The sequence below is a fragment of the Solanum pennellii genome, chromosome 1, assembly GCF_001406875.1.
Source record: "Solanum pennellii chromosome 1, SPENNV200".
Classification (NCBI taxonomy): Eukaryota; Viridiplantae; Streptophyta; class Magnoliopsida; order Solanales; family Solanaceae; genus Solanum; species Solanum pennellii.
Genome location: NC_028637.1, coordinates 60,815,628 through 60,833,063, shown reverse-complemented (window position 1 = coordinate 60,833,063; position 17,436 = coordinate 60,815,628). Strand labels below are relative to the sequence as shown.

The 17,436-nt window shown below is 35.8% G+C and overlaps 1 protein-coding gene across 8 annotated transcripts in view; it reads left to right on the top strand.

Moving 5' to 3' along the window:
- Window positions 1-5,718: 5,718 nt before the first annotated feature.
- LOC107003537 overlaps window positions 5,719-17,436 on the top strand; it is a 36,485-nt gene continuing 24,767 nt past the window's right edge. For 3 of the 8 annotated variants that reach the window (XR_001454684.2, XM_027914063.1, XM_015201907.2), the window contains exons 1-9: window positions 5,719-5,939; window positions 6,820-7,383; window positions 8,187-8,361; window positions 8,462-8,690; window positions 9,273-9,412; window positions 9,643-10,145; window positions 10,224-10,715; window positions 11,698-12,363; window positions 14,122-14,634. Coding sequence is in view for 7 of the 8 variants with exons in the window: in XM_027914063.1 (XP_027769864.1) it covers window positions 7,114-7,383; window positions 8,187-8,361; window positions 8,462-8,690; window positions 9,273-9,412; window positions 9,643-10,145; window positions 10,224-10,715; window positions 11,698-12,363; window positions 14,122-14,634 (2,988 nt within the window). In the remaining variant the exon portion in view is untranslated. The other 5 variants (XM_015201902.2, XM_015201878.2, XM_015201884.2 and 2 more) reach the window with 5 other exon arrangements.

Genomic DNA, 17,436 nt, shown 5'->3' with positions numbered 1-17,436 from the left:
GCAGCCTGTTTGTGACATTGCCTGCACGTCACTTAAAGGCCAAAAATTTTCCTTGTGACACGAGCTTGTCACGAACCATTATTTCTCGAAATTAATTCTAGAAACAAGATGTAGAGGTGTCCCTACGACGCACATCCATGTCCCAGATTTGGTCGCGTCATTTTTAAGTCAAATTAAACTTGGGTAAATGGTCCATTTAGTGTAGGTGTCTTTTGGGTTCTTTGGGGATTATTTATGGGCGGTTATTAGGTCACTTTAAACCCATATTCACCCATCAAATCAAAACCCTCAAGTTCAAAATAAAAGCTCTCCAAAAACCTCCATTGAAGAAGCTTTGAAGCTCCAAGGAAGAAGGTCAAAATTCTTAAAGTTTCAACCATAATTTTGTGGGCTTTTTATCAACTAAGGTATGGTAGTTCATCCTTGATTCTTCTCTCATTCAAGAATCCAATCCAAAGGTTTTTCAAAAAGGGTTTCAAATTCTAAATCCTTCTATTTTGAATTCTAAGCATGAGTCTTTACATGAAAAGGTTTTAATGGATGGATTATGATGTTTTCAATATACAGTGATGGTTTTATGGTAAAAAAAAAACTCAATGGACCCAAGATCATGCAAATTCTCAAATTTTGACTTATGAAGTGGGTGTAATGTATATGATTAGATAATGTTAGAGTTGTGTTTTCCTTGTGTTGCATTGTGTCTATATACTGCCATTCATGCCTTATTATGATGATTTATTGAAGAATTGAGAAAAGGTGGTCATGGATTGGATGAAGGGTGAGTTGATCTATAATGTCTAGTTCTTATTGAATCTATCTTGAGTTTGTATGGTCCACTTATGGTGACGGTATTTACTTGATGTATATGAACGTATATGCGAATTGTGATTATGGACTTGAAGGCCTTGAAAGTGAAGTAAAGTGATGTAATGATGTATATGCATGAGATGTCTTATGAAGTTGAGAATGTGTATCTTGAAGATACTATGTCTAAATGAAGTAGGCTTGAACCTATTGGCAGCCCCTTAATTTTGGCATCAATTTTCACTTAGACACCTCAAGTAGGCTTTGTTCATTTTAAACACCTCAAGTAAGGGTCTTCTATGTCATTTTGACACCTTTTTGCCAATCAGCTAAAATTACAAAGTGTCTGTAATACACTTGAGGATGACATGACATGATGACTAATTAAAAGCTGACATATGACATTTGAATGTAAAAATAATAATTTTAAAATAAATTATTTAAAAAAACAACTAATTTTTCAGCAAGAATAGATAAATAAAATTACTTATTTTCTACCATCCCACTCCACCATATATAACTCCACCCCTACCCCATTTGTCTTACGTCCCTTTTGCCTCCCCAACTCTACAACCATTTTCTTGATTCTTCTTCCAATTTTTTTTTAAAAAAATCATTAGATTTAAGGTTTTGTTAATTGATTTTGAAAATTATATATGACATTTTCTAACTCTTTTGAAAAAAAATGTGTCTTGTTCTAAAAAATCTTTTTAAAAATTAGTGTGATGATTTTTTTAAAAAAATTGTTCTTATAAACGTTTTTAAAATTAGTGATAATTTTCTTATTTTAGTTTTTCATATTGTGTAAGGTTTTTTATCATTAATTTTCATGGGGTAAGGTGGAATAAGTAGTAAGTCTAAAAGTGAAGAAGAAGAAGGAAAAAAATCCAAAAAAAAATCCCTCACGCGCTCAAAATGGGTTGACACACACAATATGTCAAGTCAACAAAAAGTGACAAAATGACACAGCGGGACTCAACATGAGATATCTAAAATGAACATAGTCTAATTGAGGTGTCTAAAATGAAGAAAGTCTAATTGAGGTGTCTAAGTGAAAATTGATGCCAACTTAAGGGGGGTACCGATGGGTTCAACCAATGAAGTATAATGTGAATGTGAAGCATCATAGTGTGTGAAGTATGATGAATTTAGTATGATTATGTTTAGAAGTCAATGTTGTGAATATGGTTGTTATGTGAAGAGTGTTTTTACATATACTCACACAAACACACAATAAATGAATGAATGAATGAAGTTAATGAATGAAAAGGGGGATTTGTGGATGGACACTCTTTGTGAGTTGAGATGAAGTGTTTAGTAGCAACCTCACTATTCCCAAGATCTTTCCAAAGCATGGTTGAGGTTGGATACTCTTCGTAAATTGAGATGTGGTATTCAAAAGTAACCTCTAGAGATGAGTTTTCTTCGTGAGTTGAGATGTATTACTTAGTAGCAGTCTCTTAACCTATAGATAATGAATGTAAAGAATGTTTAATACTCCGTGGAGGAGTAATTCTTAGCAGCGAGAGGATTTGAAGAAGGGGGAATACTCTTCAAGAGTAAAGATGTTGTATCTAATGTACCTGTTAAGATAAGTGCACTTCGTTAGTTGAGATGAGTTACTTAGAAGCAATCTCCTTATACCTTAACTATGCGCCCTCATGGGTAAAGCTATTGGACATCCATGTAAAGGATAAAAGAGAATGACCCTACCTTAGGCAAGTATGGACCCCTCTTCCGGTAGGGGTTAATACTGGAATTCCATGTCTAGCTCTCATGGTCTATGCCGGTTAAAGCTAGCCCCCACAAACGAATGTAATGAACTAAGTCTTCTAAAAAGAGTACTACTTAGGGTAGGTGATGGAATGAGACGCCATCTATGCATTGCACAAATAGACATTTAGAGGGAGTCTTGGTGTGTCCTTGTATGAAAATGTATGAATGAGTTACTATATGATGTTAAAAAAGTAAGTTGACTTTATGTATAATGTAAATGAAGCATGTTGATCTTATGTCTAATATGATGAAAGTAATGTAAATTATGAATGTGATGTGCCTAGTCTAGGGCGATTCCTAAGGAGCACTAAGGTGGGAGTAGTAGTATGGGATGTTACTTTCGCATTACACTAGTGTAATTTGGGGTTGTCTTGGAGGATGGTCTTTATGTGGAGTTCTTAAACTGCATGTATGTATCCTCCAGTATCTTTAGTAATGGATGTTGACTTGTTAAATTGAAATGAAGCATGTTTATCCTTCGGTAGTCTTAAGGATCACTTAGGTGTGTATTGAAAAGGTTGTATGGGCAATTTCTTCATGTCTTACCTAGGTAAGTCTTATGATAACTTTGATAGGGAAGGTCTAATTGATAAATGGATTACTTGATAAATGTGTCTAAATGTCGAGAATTATGGAAGTATTACATTGTATGCTAAACGATGACTTGTATGATGCTTTGTAAACTTGATTCATGGAGGTTTTACTAGAATAACATGAAAAGTATGTTTCAACTAAAATGTCCTCTTTATCATGTTTTTGCATATTTCCATTCTTGGTATAGTGTTTTTACTAACTCCATACTCTTCTATATTTCTAAAAGTATAGGTGGAAGACAAGTGAAGGTTCTTGGAAAGTGAATCTTCGGAAGTCATTTTTCTCAAGATTGGTATGTCCACATATGTTCGAGAACATGAACTATGTTTCTTTTAGTTTCTTTCTTTTAAAGACTTTTATAAGACTTTGTATGTTTCTTCAATGTAAACGGATGTGACTCTATGGTGTTAAGACATGTCTAAGTTGGCTTGTGATGATAACACTTGTTCCTTAGCTTTTTATAAAATAGTTTCTTATTAGTTATGTTGTGAAAAGTTTTAATCCCGCACTATATTTCATACCTATGAAATGAATGAAAGCTAAAAGGCTTGTACAAAAAATCTAAGAGGTCGAGTAGACTGTGTGACTTCTAGGGAATCCAGTGGTTGACTTGGAAGAATCTGGCCCTTTAAGTGACGTGCATCGTCCTAACAAACAGTCATGCTCTTCATGTAAGTCTCATTTGATGACTACTCGATCACAAACAGGTTCATTAGAACCGAAGTGTCCCACCTCTTACTTAGCTATGTCAACTGATGTTATGGAGCCCTCTTGTTACTCTCAAGCTACGAGGTACGCACATTGGCGTAGGGCGATGCAAGAGGAACACAATGCTCTCTTAGAAAATGGGACTTGGCAGTTAGTACCACCGTCTTCGTCTCAAAATATTATTAGGAGTAAATGGGTTTTAAAACAAAGTTTAAGCATGATGGGCCCATTGATCGTTACAAGGCTCGACTTGTTGTTAAAGGGTATCATCAAAGACTGGGTGTGGACTATGTTGATACTTTTAGTCCAGTCGTGAAACCTGCCACCATTCGCCTTCTTCTTTCCTCAGCAGTCCCAAATAGCTGGCATATTACGTTGGATATATCTAATGCTTTTCTCCACAATACCCTTGATGAAATGGTCTACATGTTACAACCTTCTGGATTTGTTGATCTAGATCATCCAGAGCATGTTTGCTTGCTCAAGCATTCTCTTTATGGGCTCAAACAATCTCTGCGAATGTGGAATAAATGTTTAACAGACGCCTTCTCTCTTATGGCTTTACGGGCTCAAAAACAGATTGTTCATTATTTATTTCTCCTCCAATGGTGATAAAATATTTTGTTTGGTGTATGTTGATGACCTTCTTGTTTTAGGCTCTAGTTCGTCTCTTATTGGATATGTTATTACTCGCCTAAAGTTACAGTTTGTTGTGTGAGACCTTGGTCGCCTCTCTTATTTTTTGGGGATTGAAGCATCATGGACACCTATTGGTTTGCATCTTTCTCAACATCGTTATGCTACTAATTTGTTACGGAAACCACAAATGGATGGCTGCAACCATATTTTAACACCTGTTGCATCTTCCTCTAAACTCTCAAGTTCTGATGGAACTCTTTTTCATGATGAAACCTTGTATAGCAGCACTGTAGGAGCCCTACAATATTTAACATTCACTCGTCCTGATATTAGCATTTGCGGTGAATAAGGTTTCACAATTGATGCATAGTCCGAGATAGTTCCACTGGGCTGCTGTAAAACGCATTTTGCGATATATCCAGTCCGCATCCTCCCATGGTTTATTCTTTGCTCGCCAAAATACCAAACTTCTACATAGTTATAGTGATGTAAATTGGGGTGGTTCGCTAGATTATCGTAAATCCACTACTGATTTCGCTATCTTCCTTGGTTCTCATTTAATATCTTGGGCTTCCAAAAAGCAACGAGCAGTTGCACGTTCTAGTACAGAGGCAGAGTATCGTGCACGGGCTAATACTGCGTCTGAGCTAACTTAGATGGAGTTCTTGCTTCATGAGATTAGGTGCTTTGACACTACATCACCTATACTTTGGTGTGACAACCTAAGTGCAACCTATTTGACATCTAATCCTATTTTACATTCTCGCACCAAACATATGGAGACAGACTTTCATTTTGTCCCTGAGAAGGTGAAGGATAAATCTTTGGTTGTTTGTTATCTTAGCACTCATGACCAGGTTGCAGATTTCTTACCAAAATTCTTCCAAAAATATGATTTCAGCATTTTCGGGATAAGTTGATAGTGTATGCTTCCCCGTTCAACTTTAAAGGGAGTGTAAAGGATTGACTTCTTCGATATAGATTTCTAGTGTATCTAAACTAGGTAAACGATTAAGTTGAGATGTCTAAGGACACTACTTCTCCTCGTAAATTTCACGCGTAGTTCCCGTAAATATAACTGTTGTACGTATGTTACATATGAATAAAGAACTTTTTCAGCACTTTTGTCTGCGTTTACAATCCCATTTACCATATCACCCTCCAAATGCATCAGATTTCTCTTCAAAAGAAATCTTCCTTTGTCCTTTTTTTTCTTTTCATTTAATTGGGTTCTATTAGGGTATATTCTCCGCTTCTTCTTCCTCTCTCTTCTTTCTAAAACAAAAAAAATGTAAAATCTTTCACACTGTTGATCACCTCCACAACTTTAATATAGTTATCCATATATGAAGTGAGAAGAGAGAGGAGAGTTTTTGCTAATTCGGAACCTTTCTTCTTTTTTATCCAACCAGTCAAAGGTGACACTTTTATTGCACATCATCATCAATTTTGATCTGGGTTTTCTTTTTCCACCAATCTTTGTTATTCTTGGACTGTCCAGTTGGTGAATTTCAGAAAGATTTGATTTTAGCATGGTGGGCAGTGCCATTTTGAATGTTTAGTCTATCCCTTGCTTTACTGGTCATGTTTCCTTTTTTCATGTTTTTTTTTTTGGGTTTGGAGGATGATGATGGGTTCTGATCCAAATTCTTGTATGTAGCAATTTGTATGTTCAGATTTGCTGCTTAGAGATTGACTTTTTGTTTGTATTGCAAAAGTGAGACATTCTGAAATGGCGGAGAATTCCTCAGGTTGGGTTAATTTTACCCTACAGTTACTGTGGGTTCGACTCGGCACTTTGGGGGTTGGGGGTTGGCGGAAGTATCTCCTCAAAGTATATTTATCTAATGTTCAAATATCTGTTTTGACTAATTGTATTACATTTTTGTACACTTTTAAACGCTCATGTCTCCTACCTGACCATCAATCAGAACATTATAGAGTTGTATTTTATTATAAAGAAGTATTTTTTTATTTACAATGTAGATTTGATTATTTGGACAAACGAGATAGACCTTAAGAATAAGCATGTATGCTATCTTGAGGGAATACCTTATTCAGATTAGGATTATTTAGTCTGAATCTAATGAGTTCTCTTTGTCGTCTGGTTTTGCCGGCTGATGCAAAACTATTACTTGTGTTGCTGATTGCTCTCTTTTTCTCTATCTCACAAACACTCTCACACACATGTTTCATTGTAAATATTATTTGTTGACTTCTCCAAGATGGTCAATCTATGTGCCTTGTATTCTCTGTCAATGAGTATGGCAATTCTTATTTCAGTATTTTCTTTGACAGGCTATACCAAGGACTATTTTATGGTGTATATTGATTCATGTGGGAGGCGTGGATGGAGATGTCTTTCTAATGACTACATTGATTTAGTGTGTTGTACGACAAGTTCAAGATGTCTTGATTTCATTTTCTGAAGACTCTGAAATACTAACTAGGAAGAACTTTGAACGTTATATTCACTAGCCTATTATTTTGGCAAAAGCTTTTTTTTTTTTTGCTGTCGTGAGTGGTAGCGACAGCTGCTAACTTTATAAGAGATCCAAAAGATAGAAACCAACTTATATCAATCATTACCTAATGGAGGAAGTAGCTCCTTTATCATGCCAGAAGCAACACATTCCTGCTAGGAAAGTTTCATTCAATGGCTTCTCCAAAGATCTGTGTGCTGCAGTACAAGACGGGTCTGTAGCTGATGTTGATTCTTCTTTGGCATTCCTCAAGAAGAGTGGAGGAAATATCAATTATAGGAATGACTTTGGCCTTACACCTCTTCATATTGCAACCTGGAGAAATCACATCCCAATTGTTAAGAGGCTCCTTGCTGCTGGTGCAGATCCTAATGCTAGGGTGTGTTAGTCTTCTGATCCTTCTGTCATCTCAATTTTATGATGTCATTTGTACTTGCATGCTGACTTGTTGCTCTATTAGTTATAGCCGTCACGTTATAGGGTGAGTAATTACTTACATTTTTTCCCCTTTGTTTCTCACTTTTTGGTTAACATTGGTCTGTTTCTTAGATGTAGTGGACAACACTAAAACATCAATATATTCAAGGCTTAGTTATTTGATTATTTGTTTTTAGTGCGCTTCTTCTCATATTGCTAATTTGTCAACTCTGTTTTACCTTTGATGGTTCTTTCATAAATACTCTGGCTGTGGTGTTTTTGTCTTTTGTAAGTGTTCGCTAGAACGCCAATGTAATTGAGTTGCTAACTGTGGAGTGCTATTTGGTGTATCCTACCAACCATGTGTTTTGTCTTGATGTCTGTCGTGGGGATTTGTTCAGATAAGCTACTAGTAGGGGTGAAAAATGAAAAAAATAAACTGTATTTTCTATGGCATGTGTGAAATCAATGTAACTTGAAAGATTGTAGGGAATTATTGAGCACACAACCAAATGGCATGGTCCTCAATGTTGTATCAAGTTTTTATCCTGACAAGTTAGAAGAGAAAAATATGTCACAATCTAGATAAGGTTTGATGGGTTCCAGTAGTGCAGTAATTTTAACGGTATACTACAAGTGTTATGGACCTCTGACCTTGAAAATAATGATTATCTATTGCTGAAGATGTCAGTTTTTCAATTTAATCTCGTCGATTTAGAAAGCTTGATATACATTTGTCTTATAAGCCTATGTTTAGCTTATCAGGATGGGGAATCAGGATGGAGTAGCCTTCATCGCGCCCTGCATTTTGGTCATCTTGCTGTTGCTAGCATCCTTCTCCAGTCTGGTGTTTCTATCACTCTGGAAGATACGAAATCTAGGACTCCCATTGATTTGTTATCAGGACCTGATTTACAGGGCATTGAAAAGAATAATTCAGGTGGATGTGAAGACTCTTCAATTTCTGTAACTCTTGATGGTTCTTTTAGGAGTGAATAAGTTGACTTTCTTTGTCTTTTGCATGTTTTTTTTCCTTTTAGCTGCTACAGAGGTTTTCAGTTGGGGCAGTGGTGTAAATTATCAACTAGGGACTGGAAATGCACATATTCAAAAGTTACCCTGCAAAGTTGATTCTCTCCATGGATCAGTCATCAAGTTGGTTTCTGCAGCAAAATTTCATAGTGCCGCCGTTACTGCCCGTGGAGAACTCTATACTTGGGGTTTTGGAAGAGGGGGCCGTCTTGGGCACCCTGACTTTGATATACATAGGTAACCTGAATAAGAGGAATGTTTTTGATTGTCCAGAACAATCCAGCAATATATTTTTTCTGTTTTTATAGAGGGATGTAGTGTACATCTGTATTTTGCAAGACATTTGGCAGATTAGTACTGCCTCTGTTTCAATGTAAGTATCTTACTTTCCTTTTTCGTCAGTTCAGAAAAATAATGTCTCTTTTTAATTTTTATATCTAGTAACTCATTAAATCTAATATCTACATTCATATTTTGTACCACGAGATTCAATTGGCCTTTTGGTACATTACACACATCTTTAGTTTTAGTTTAAGACCACAAGATTCTCAAGTCTCCTTCATTTTCTTGAACTCCATTCTTTGGTAAACTAAGACACTTAAATGAAATGGAGTGACTCCTGATTAAAAAAAAATTGAGATGGAGTGAGTATTTTTTTAAAAATCCTAAATGTTTTAATGTGATTATTTTGTGTTCTATTGTTTTCTGTTCTTCAACTCTGCTACTTAGACTTTTCATGAAAGCAGTATAGGTTCATTGTTTGTTTCCTTGATAGTTTCAAGCTTCAAGTGTTTGTTAATGTATTCTTTCCTTTTCCAGCGGCCAAGCTGCTGTAATAACTCCACGGAGGGTGATCTGCGGTTTAGGGGCACGTCGAGTGAAAGCTGTTGTTGCAGCTAAACATCACACTGTTATTGCAACAGAGGCTGGAGAAGTTTTCACTTGGGGTTCCAACAGAGGTAAATGCTTTCCTGATATTCACATTGCCATATTTACCAACACTTTCAGTTATCTCAAGCAGCTAATATTGTTTCAAATGCTTATTTCCTTGATATTATTAGGTGTATTAAATTGTCATGCTTCCTTGTTTGTTGTAAATTAGTGCATATGAACTGGTCAAGTGTCCTTGCAGTTAATGTGTTTTTGGCTTTATGCCTACTGCATATTGATTCATTTATATGATGCACAGAGGGTCAACTTGGTTATACTTCTGTAGACTCTCAACCTACACCTCGTAGAGTGAGTTCACTGAGGTCAAAAGTAGTTGCTCTTGCTGCAGCAAACAAGCACACTGTTGTAGTTTCTGACTTGGGTGAGGTTTTCACTTGGGGATGCAATAAGGAGGGTCAGCTAGGCTATGGAACATCTAATTCTGCCTCTAACTATGCTCCAAGGGTAGTTGAGTATCTGAAGGGAAAGGCCTTTGTTGGAGTTGCTGCAGCTAAGTATCATACAATTGTTCTTGGATCTGATGGAGAGGTTTTAACTTGGGGTCATCGGCTTGTTACTCCAAAAAGAGTTGTGATTGGGCGGTTCCTAAAAAAGATGGGCAACATCCCAATGAAGTTTCATCGTAAGGAACGTCTTCATGTGGTTGCAATAGCTGCCGGGAATACACATAGTGTGGCTCTTACAGAGGACGGCACATTATTTTACTGGGTGTCATCTGATCCTGATCTGCGTTGTCAACAGGTTTAGCTGCTGTCTATGTTGTATATACTTTTTATATCACTGCATGAATAATGTCTAACATGTCTTAATTATTTGTAGTTATATTCACTATGTGGTACAAATGTAGCATGCATCTCTGCTGGGAAATATTGGACAGCTGCAGTTACTGTGACAGGTGATGTGTACATGTGGGATGGGAAGAAAGGAAAGGAGAAACTTCCTACTTTAACTCGGTTACATGGGGTTAAAAAGGCAACTTCAATTTCCGTTGGGGAGACCCATTTGTTGATTATCACTTCTCTATATCATCCTGGTTATCCACCTAATATGTCCAATAATCCTTCTATACTCAAGCAGAAGATGAAAAGTGATACAGATGAACTCAATGAGGGATTTATGTTTGATGAGGTTGAGTCAGAGGAAGTTTCTTATATCTCAGAAAAAGACACTGCCAAAAACAAGACTGCACCAACCTTAAAGAGCCTTTGTGAGAAGGTGGCTGCCGAGCATTTGTTGGAGCCACGGAATTCTATTCAACTGCTAGAAATTTCCGATTCACTAGGGGCAGAAGATCTAAGGAAACACTGTGAGGTATTTTCTTGTTGACTCCCTCTGTGCGCTTTTTCTGTGATCTTTTGTAAAAGAGAGGTTATGATGTAGTAATAAGGTTCATGAATTATCAAGTTAGAATGTTAATGATAAGAGTAAATAGCAATTATAGTAGTAGCATTTTTTAAACTATCGCGAGTATTTTCTGTAGTTTTATTTGCTTAAAGATTCAGGGTTAGGTGCTTGTTCTCCAATATAATTAACCATTGTTTGTTTCTATTAAAAAACTAAACGAAATGAAACTATCAGTCTGGCTCGTACTTCTAAAAGTTCTTCTTTTCTTGCTTCTCTTTATCTGCTACTAAAGCCTATGTGGTAGAGTATTGGTTGTCTGTATTTTCTGAACAAAACTGCTTGAAAGTCTACATGTTTTAAGAGTCATGACCAATTCACGATTTTTCACTGGGAGACAGATTTGTCAATGTCATCCGACTCAAAAAAGAGTTTGTGGGTAGGGAACTGGAGGGGGAGCCCCCAAAAAAGGTTATAGTAGATCTGCTTATACTATCCTGGCTTTCTTTCAATCTTTCAGTCACTTCGTTGGAAAGGCTTATTTTGAAGTAAAATATGGACTGGCTTCAAAACCTGTTGTCTAATCAATTCTTGTCTTTCTTACTGCATATTGTTTTTTGTTAGATGCCCAGCTCACTTTTAATTGTTATGCTTTTGACTTCAAATTTGATGGTGGATTGTACTTGGCTGTACATGATATAAATACAAATGAAGTGGTAATTGAGCCCAATCTATTCGTAACAACTTGTTGGTCTTTAGATTCTGGACAGTCTTTCATTAACTTTTTAACCTTTTCTTCTTTTATTGTACAATCTTACATGCATTAGTGTGCCGAGATTTGTTATTTGCTGCCGGGCTCGTTAGTAGGTTACAGGTGCTTCCTAAATTACTTATCATTCAAGACTATTTTTATGGGCAGCACTTACAGAAGCTATGTGGATTTTTCTTGCAGGATATTGCAATCCGCAATCTTGATTATATATTTACAGTGTCGGGACATGCAGTTGCAAATACTTCACTTGACGTATTAGTCATGCTTGAGAAAGTGTGGGATATGAAGTCATCTGAACCCTGGAGTTATCGCCGGCTTCCAACTCCTACTGCCCCCTTCCCTGCCATTATAGATAGTGAAGAAGATAATGAAAAAATTGAGGCACTTAGAACACGTGGCAACTGTACAAGCAGGCCAATTTTGAGACAAGTGAGAGACCAGAGATTAGATAACTTCCTACAGTCTGATGAAATTAAAGAAGTGTTTCTGAAACAAGTACGAGCTTTGAGGAAGAAGTTGCAGCAGATTGAGATGCTTGAAGATAAGCGATTCAAGGGGCAGACTCTTGATAACCAGCAAATTGCTAAGCTTCAGACGAAGTCAGCACTGGAGAAGTCACTTGCTGAGCTTGGTGTCCCTGTAGAAAGGGTCCAATCAACAGTATCATCCTCTGTTCTTGCTGATGGAAAAGGGAGCAATAAAGTGGATGTTGTACCTAAGAAGAAAAGCAGAAAGAGCAAACAAAAGGCAGCACCAATTGAGGTAGCATCCAGTCAATGTGAAAGTGCTGAATCCAGCCCCAGAAAGGGTGCCTCGAGTGTTCAAATTCCTGAAGTCCAGTACGAGGTGAGGTTTTATCCCTTTTGTATTTGTCCAATCCCTTGGTGTGTAGGACAGTAAACTATGTTCCATGTCCAGTTGAACCAATTAAAAAGTATCATCCATGTTTTAAGGTTTTTCATTTTAATATGTGGAAGGGTAATGATGTGCTGAAGAGTGGAAAGTGTGAAATATCTTTTGATATCTTAAGATGATCAGGTTGATACTTGATAGTGTCAGATTATTGGTTACAACACTGCCTTGTTTGCTTTTGTATTTGTATATTTTATATTCGAAATAGGGTAAAAAATGCTTAAACTGTGTGAAATGAATCAAAAAGGCCCTCAGTTGGTAGTTTGATCCATAAATACCTTGTCATGAGTAGTTTGGTCTAATAATGCCCTTATTGTTACTTATTGGGTCAAAAAAGCTCCTCCTCCAATAACTTTACTTTTTGAAACATTCTTTTCCTAATGATGATTTTTTAATTAAAAATTGCTTATCCTACTTCAATTTAGAAAAGATTTAGAAATAAAAATATTTCTATCTTATGAGAAATTTTTTATTGTTATCGAAATGAAAATTAATGACGGGGTTACTATGTGGGCATTCCAATAAAAATATCACTTTCAAAGAACATGATTCTTGTTTCTTTCCTTTTAGTATCACTTTTAACTAATAAATAAGGATGAAATAATCTTTTTTCTTAATAACATTTTAACAATTAAAATAGACCAACTCTATGTACACTTTTATATGATTATATAGATTGTATCTATAAGATCATAGTAATCCCATCATTAATTTTCATTTAGATAACGATAAAAACTTTCTATTCCCTCTTTTTAAAAAGGAATGACCTCATTTCCTTTTTAGTCTGTTTCAAACAGAATCCTTTTGTTTGGGTAAGACTTCAATATCAGCTTGCCACGTGACATGTTTAAAGCCACAAGATTGAAGGGCAATTTTGTACAGTTGACATAGCTTTAATTTAGGATCACATGATTCAAAAGACTTCTTTATTTTCTAAAACATCCTGTCAAGTAAAAACTCTTTTTGAAATGGAGGGAGTAAAAAAATAGAAAATATTTTATTTCTTAATCTTTTCCAAATTGAACTAGGATAAATATTTTTTTAATTAAAAAAATCATTGTCAGGAAAAAATATGTTTAAAAAGAAAATAAATGATATATTTATTTGGAAAAGGACATCTTTGACCCATTAAGGAACAATAGGGTATTCTTGGACCAAATTATTGACGACAAGGGCATTTTTTGTCCCGTAATATTGACAACAAGGGGCATTTTTGGACCAAACTATCAACTGAGGGCAGTTTTGTTCATATCACATAATTTAAGGGCATTTTGTAAAAGGTAAAGGATGATTTTGCTGATGGAATGTGTATTCAGTACATTAATGTGAAGTGTGTTTAAAAGAAAAACAGTAACAAAGTGCAGTAACAAACAGCAGTCAAGACTTTCCTCTGTTATTTTGGACCCTTTTCAGTTTTATTTTTTATATTGAGGAGCTTCTATATAACTACTTTCCGAAGTCTAGTAAATTAGAAATCGGGTTATTTGACTTAAAAGTGTACGACCACTAGTTTGAGGAGGTATTCTTACGAGTCTTTTTGTGGTCTCAAATAAGTCATTTAAGCAAAACCCCCGTGCTCTTTATGCATGGAATCTTCTTTTATTGGGATATTGAGCTTTTGCATTCTATTTTTCTTCTTGATTTTGGCTGGGGAAACGGTTTTGCTTCTTAATAGTTCTCTTCCTATTGTAGGATGACCACAAAGGTTTGGGAGGAGCTGCTTCCAATCAAGATGCAAAAGATTCTTCCTCTGTCACGCAGAGACACCTTGGAATTACCTGTAATAGTAACAGTTCATCAGTGTTAGCCTCAAAAAAGAAAAATAGGAAAGGTGGACTCTCCATGTTTCTAAATGGTGCTCTTGATGATGTTTCTAAAGTTCCGCCACCAGTTGTGCAAAAAAGTGAAGGCCCTGCTTGGGGTGGTGCTAAGGTTGCGAAAGGCTCTGCATCTCTTCGAGATATACAGGATGAGCAGAGGAAAGTAATAGATAGAAAGCTGTTGAAACTCAGAGATCCAGTAGAAGATCCCTCTGGTGAAAGTAGTGGTGGTAAATTACGGTTGAGTTCTTTTATACAGTCCAACCCAACACCCATGTCACAAACAGCATTTGTCTCTGATGTGGAAAAGAACACCCCTCCTTGGGCAGACTCCGGGACGCCTCCTCGTTTACGTCCTTCTCTCAGGGATATCCAACTGCAACAGGTTGGTTATTCTCTAACACCCCCCCCCCCAGAGGTAGAATGTGCATGCGTTTACAGAAATAAATTTTGGACTTCTGAGCATCCATGTTGCATAGTACTATCTGTTTATCTACATTGTATTCCAGTTGTAGTTGTCTTGCTTGCCTGGTCGATTCTGCTGTTTGTTTTACTGGTAAAGAAGGCCCTTTAGTCTAGAGTAACTACTTCATATGTCCTTTAGTCTAGAGTAACTACTTGATATGTGATAATAGGCAACTGGAAATTGCTTGTGTTTGAACCCAATGCTCAAGTGAACTATTTGAGGATTTCCAAGGAATATTTACTGGCAGCTGGTTTCTAGCTAATTATCTGTTTTATTATGTTGGTCGATTTATAACTGCGCTTGAATTCAGAATCCCAAATCCATCCATGCCTTTTGTTCCTTACACAAGATAATATCTGCCCAAACTTTTTCTGTAGGGGAAGCAGCCATTGGCGCTCTCTCATAGTCCAAAGACAACAACTACTGGCTTCTCTGTGATGACTGGTCAAGGCTCACCATCAGAATCTGGTTGTCTGAGTCGCTGGTTCAGACCAGAAATTGAGACACCTTCATCTATACGTTTAATACAGATTGAGGAAAGAGCCATCAAGGACCTAAAACGGTTTTATAGCAATGTTAGAGTAGTTAAAAACCAGTCCTAAGAATGCCAATCAGCAAAGCTTATCAGGAAAAGGTTGTAAGAGTGCCAAGACTGTTAGATGTTCAATTCCTACTCTGATCCCTTCTTTCTGCTGGTTTTCTGCCCGTAAATAGGTGTACAGTTTGCCCTAATGTTTTTGTTTTTGGAAGATTAGGTTTCTTATTGCGTCACTTATTTTGGGTGATCTCCCAAAATAATTGGATATCTCAACGGCCGGTGTTTTTTTCACCCAATTTCAAATAAGGAGCCAATAAAGGGCAAATATATGTACTTTTCTCCATGTGTATTTCTTGGATTAGTGGAAGTCATACACGTCCATTGTTTTCCTTCATTTTCCAACTCCTGAGTGTGGGGATTAGGGGGATCAGGCTCTTGGTTGAGTTTATTTCCTTTTCTCTTATTGGTAAAAGCATGCAGCCTTCAAATATTTACTTTACTTTTCATTGATTTCTTGGAGATATTGGACAGTATAATCAAATTTACATTTTAATTGTCGAACTCATTAAGAATGTTACTACTAATTCCGGAATTCACATTAGTTTCACTTCAGAATTCCGTTTTGAAGTGGTTGCCGAGTATGATAGAGTTCTGAAGGAGGGTAATCTGCAAGTAAAATACTCCCTCTATTCCATATTAACACATTAAGAAAACAATTTACATAATTCAAATTATGCCTTCCATTATTGTCCTTTGTGAAAGCATAAATACCCTGGTGAATATATACTATAATTTGTTTCTTCAATCTATCAACATCTAGAACACAACTGGTTTTGGTAAGTAAGTACATCATTCCCCCCTTGTGAGAAAGCCTCTATAGTCATTTTAAGGACTACTTTTAGCTCAACTAAGGTTGGATCGTCATGGGGCTTCACTTTAAACTTCATCATAAGAGATGATTCTGAACCATTCTGAACAATAACTTCATCTGTTGAGTCCACTAAAAAAACCCCTAAATGTGCCAGCCTTTCAATATCACAAATTATATCCTTTCTCCTCCTCAACATGAATGACATTGTTCATTGACAACTTGTTAAGAGCATCTGCCACTACATTGACTTTACCCGGATAGTATAAGATGCTTATGAACCATTCTGAACAATAACTTCTCCATCTATTGAGTCGACCAAAAGGACCCCTGAATGAGCCAGCCTTTCAACATCACAAATTAGATCCTTTCTACTCCTCAACATGAATGATATTATTCATAGACAACTTGCTAAGAGCATCTGTCACTACATTGACTTTACCGGATTGTATAAGATGCTTACGTAATATTCTTATAACCGATTGTATAAGATGCTTACGTCATAGTCTTAACAACTCGAACCATCACCTCTGGAAAAGATTCTAGTCCTTTTGATTGAACATATACTAAATGCTCTTATGGTATGTAAACAACACCAAGAAGATGTGTCTCCAGATCTTAAAAGAAAACACCATTCCTTGAAAATCAAGGTCATTAGTCAGGTAACTATTATTATGAACTTAACTGGAAGCGTAAGATATGACCTTACCATGTTGCATCCACTAGGGGTGTGCATTCGATTTTATACTATTCGGTTTGGATTTTCAATTTTTAATTTTGAAGAAGTGTAACCCAATCCAAATCAAAATAAATTTGGTTTGGTTTGGTTAGGTTTTCTCTTTTTGGTTTGGATTTTTTCGGTTTGATTAATCCGTTATGTCAATAATTAGAAACATAACAAAGTTATATTTGCAATTTAAATGTGTGTGTTTATATATATATATATATATATGTATGTATATATATGTGTGTATATATATATGTGTGTGTATATATATATATATATGTATGTATATATATATGTGTGTATATATATATATATACATATATATATATATATACATATATATATACACACACATATATATATTTCTATATATTTATATATATATATATGTATATATATGTATGTATATGTATATATGTATATATATATTTATATTTATATATATGTATACACACACACACACACATGTGTGTGTGTGTGTGTGTGTGTGTGTGTATACATATATATATAAAAATATATATATACACATATATATGTGTGTGTATATACATATATATATATATATATATACATATATATATATATATA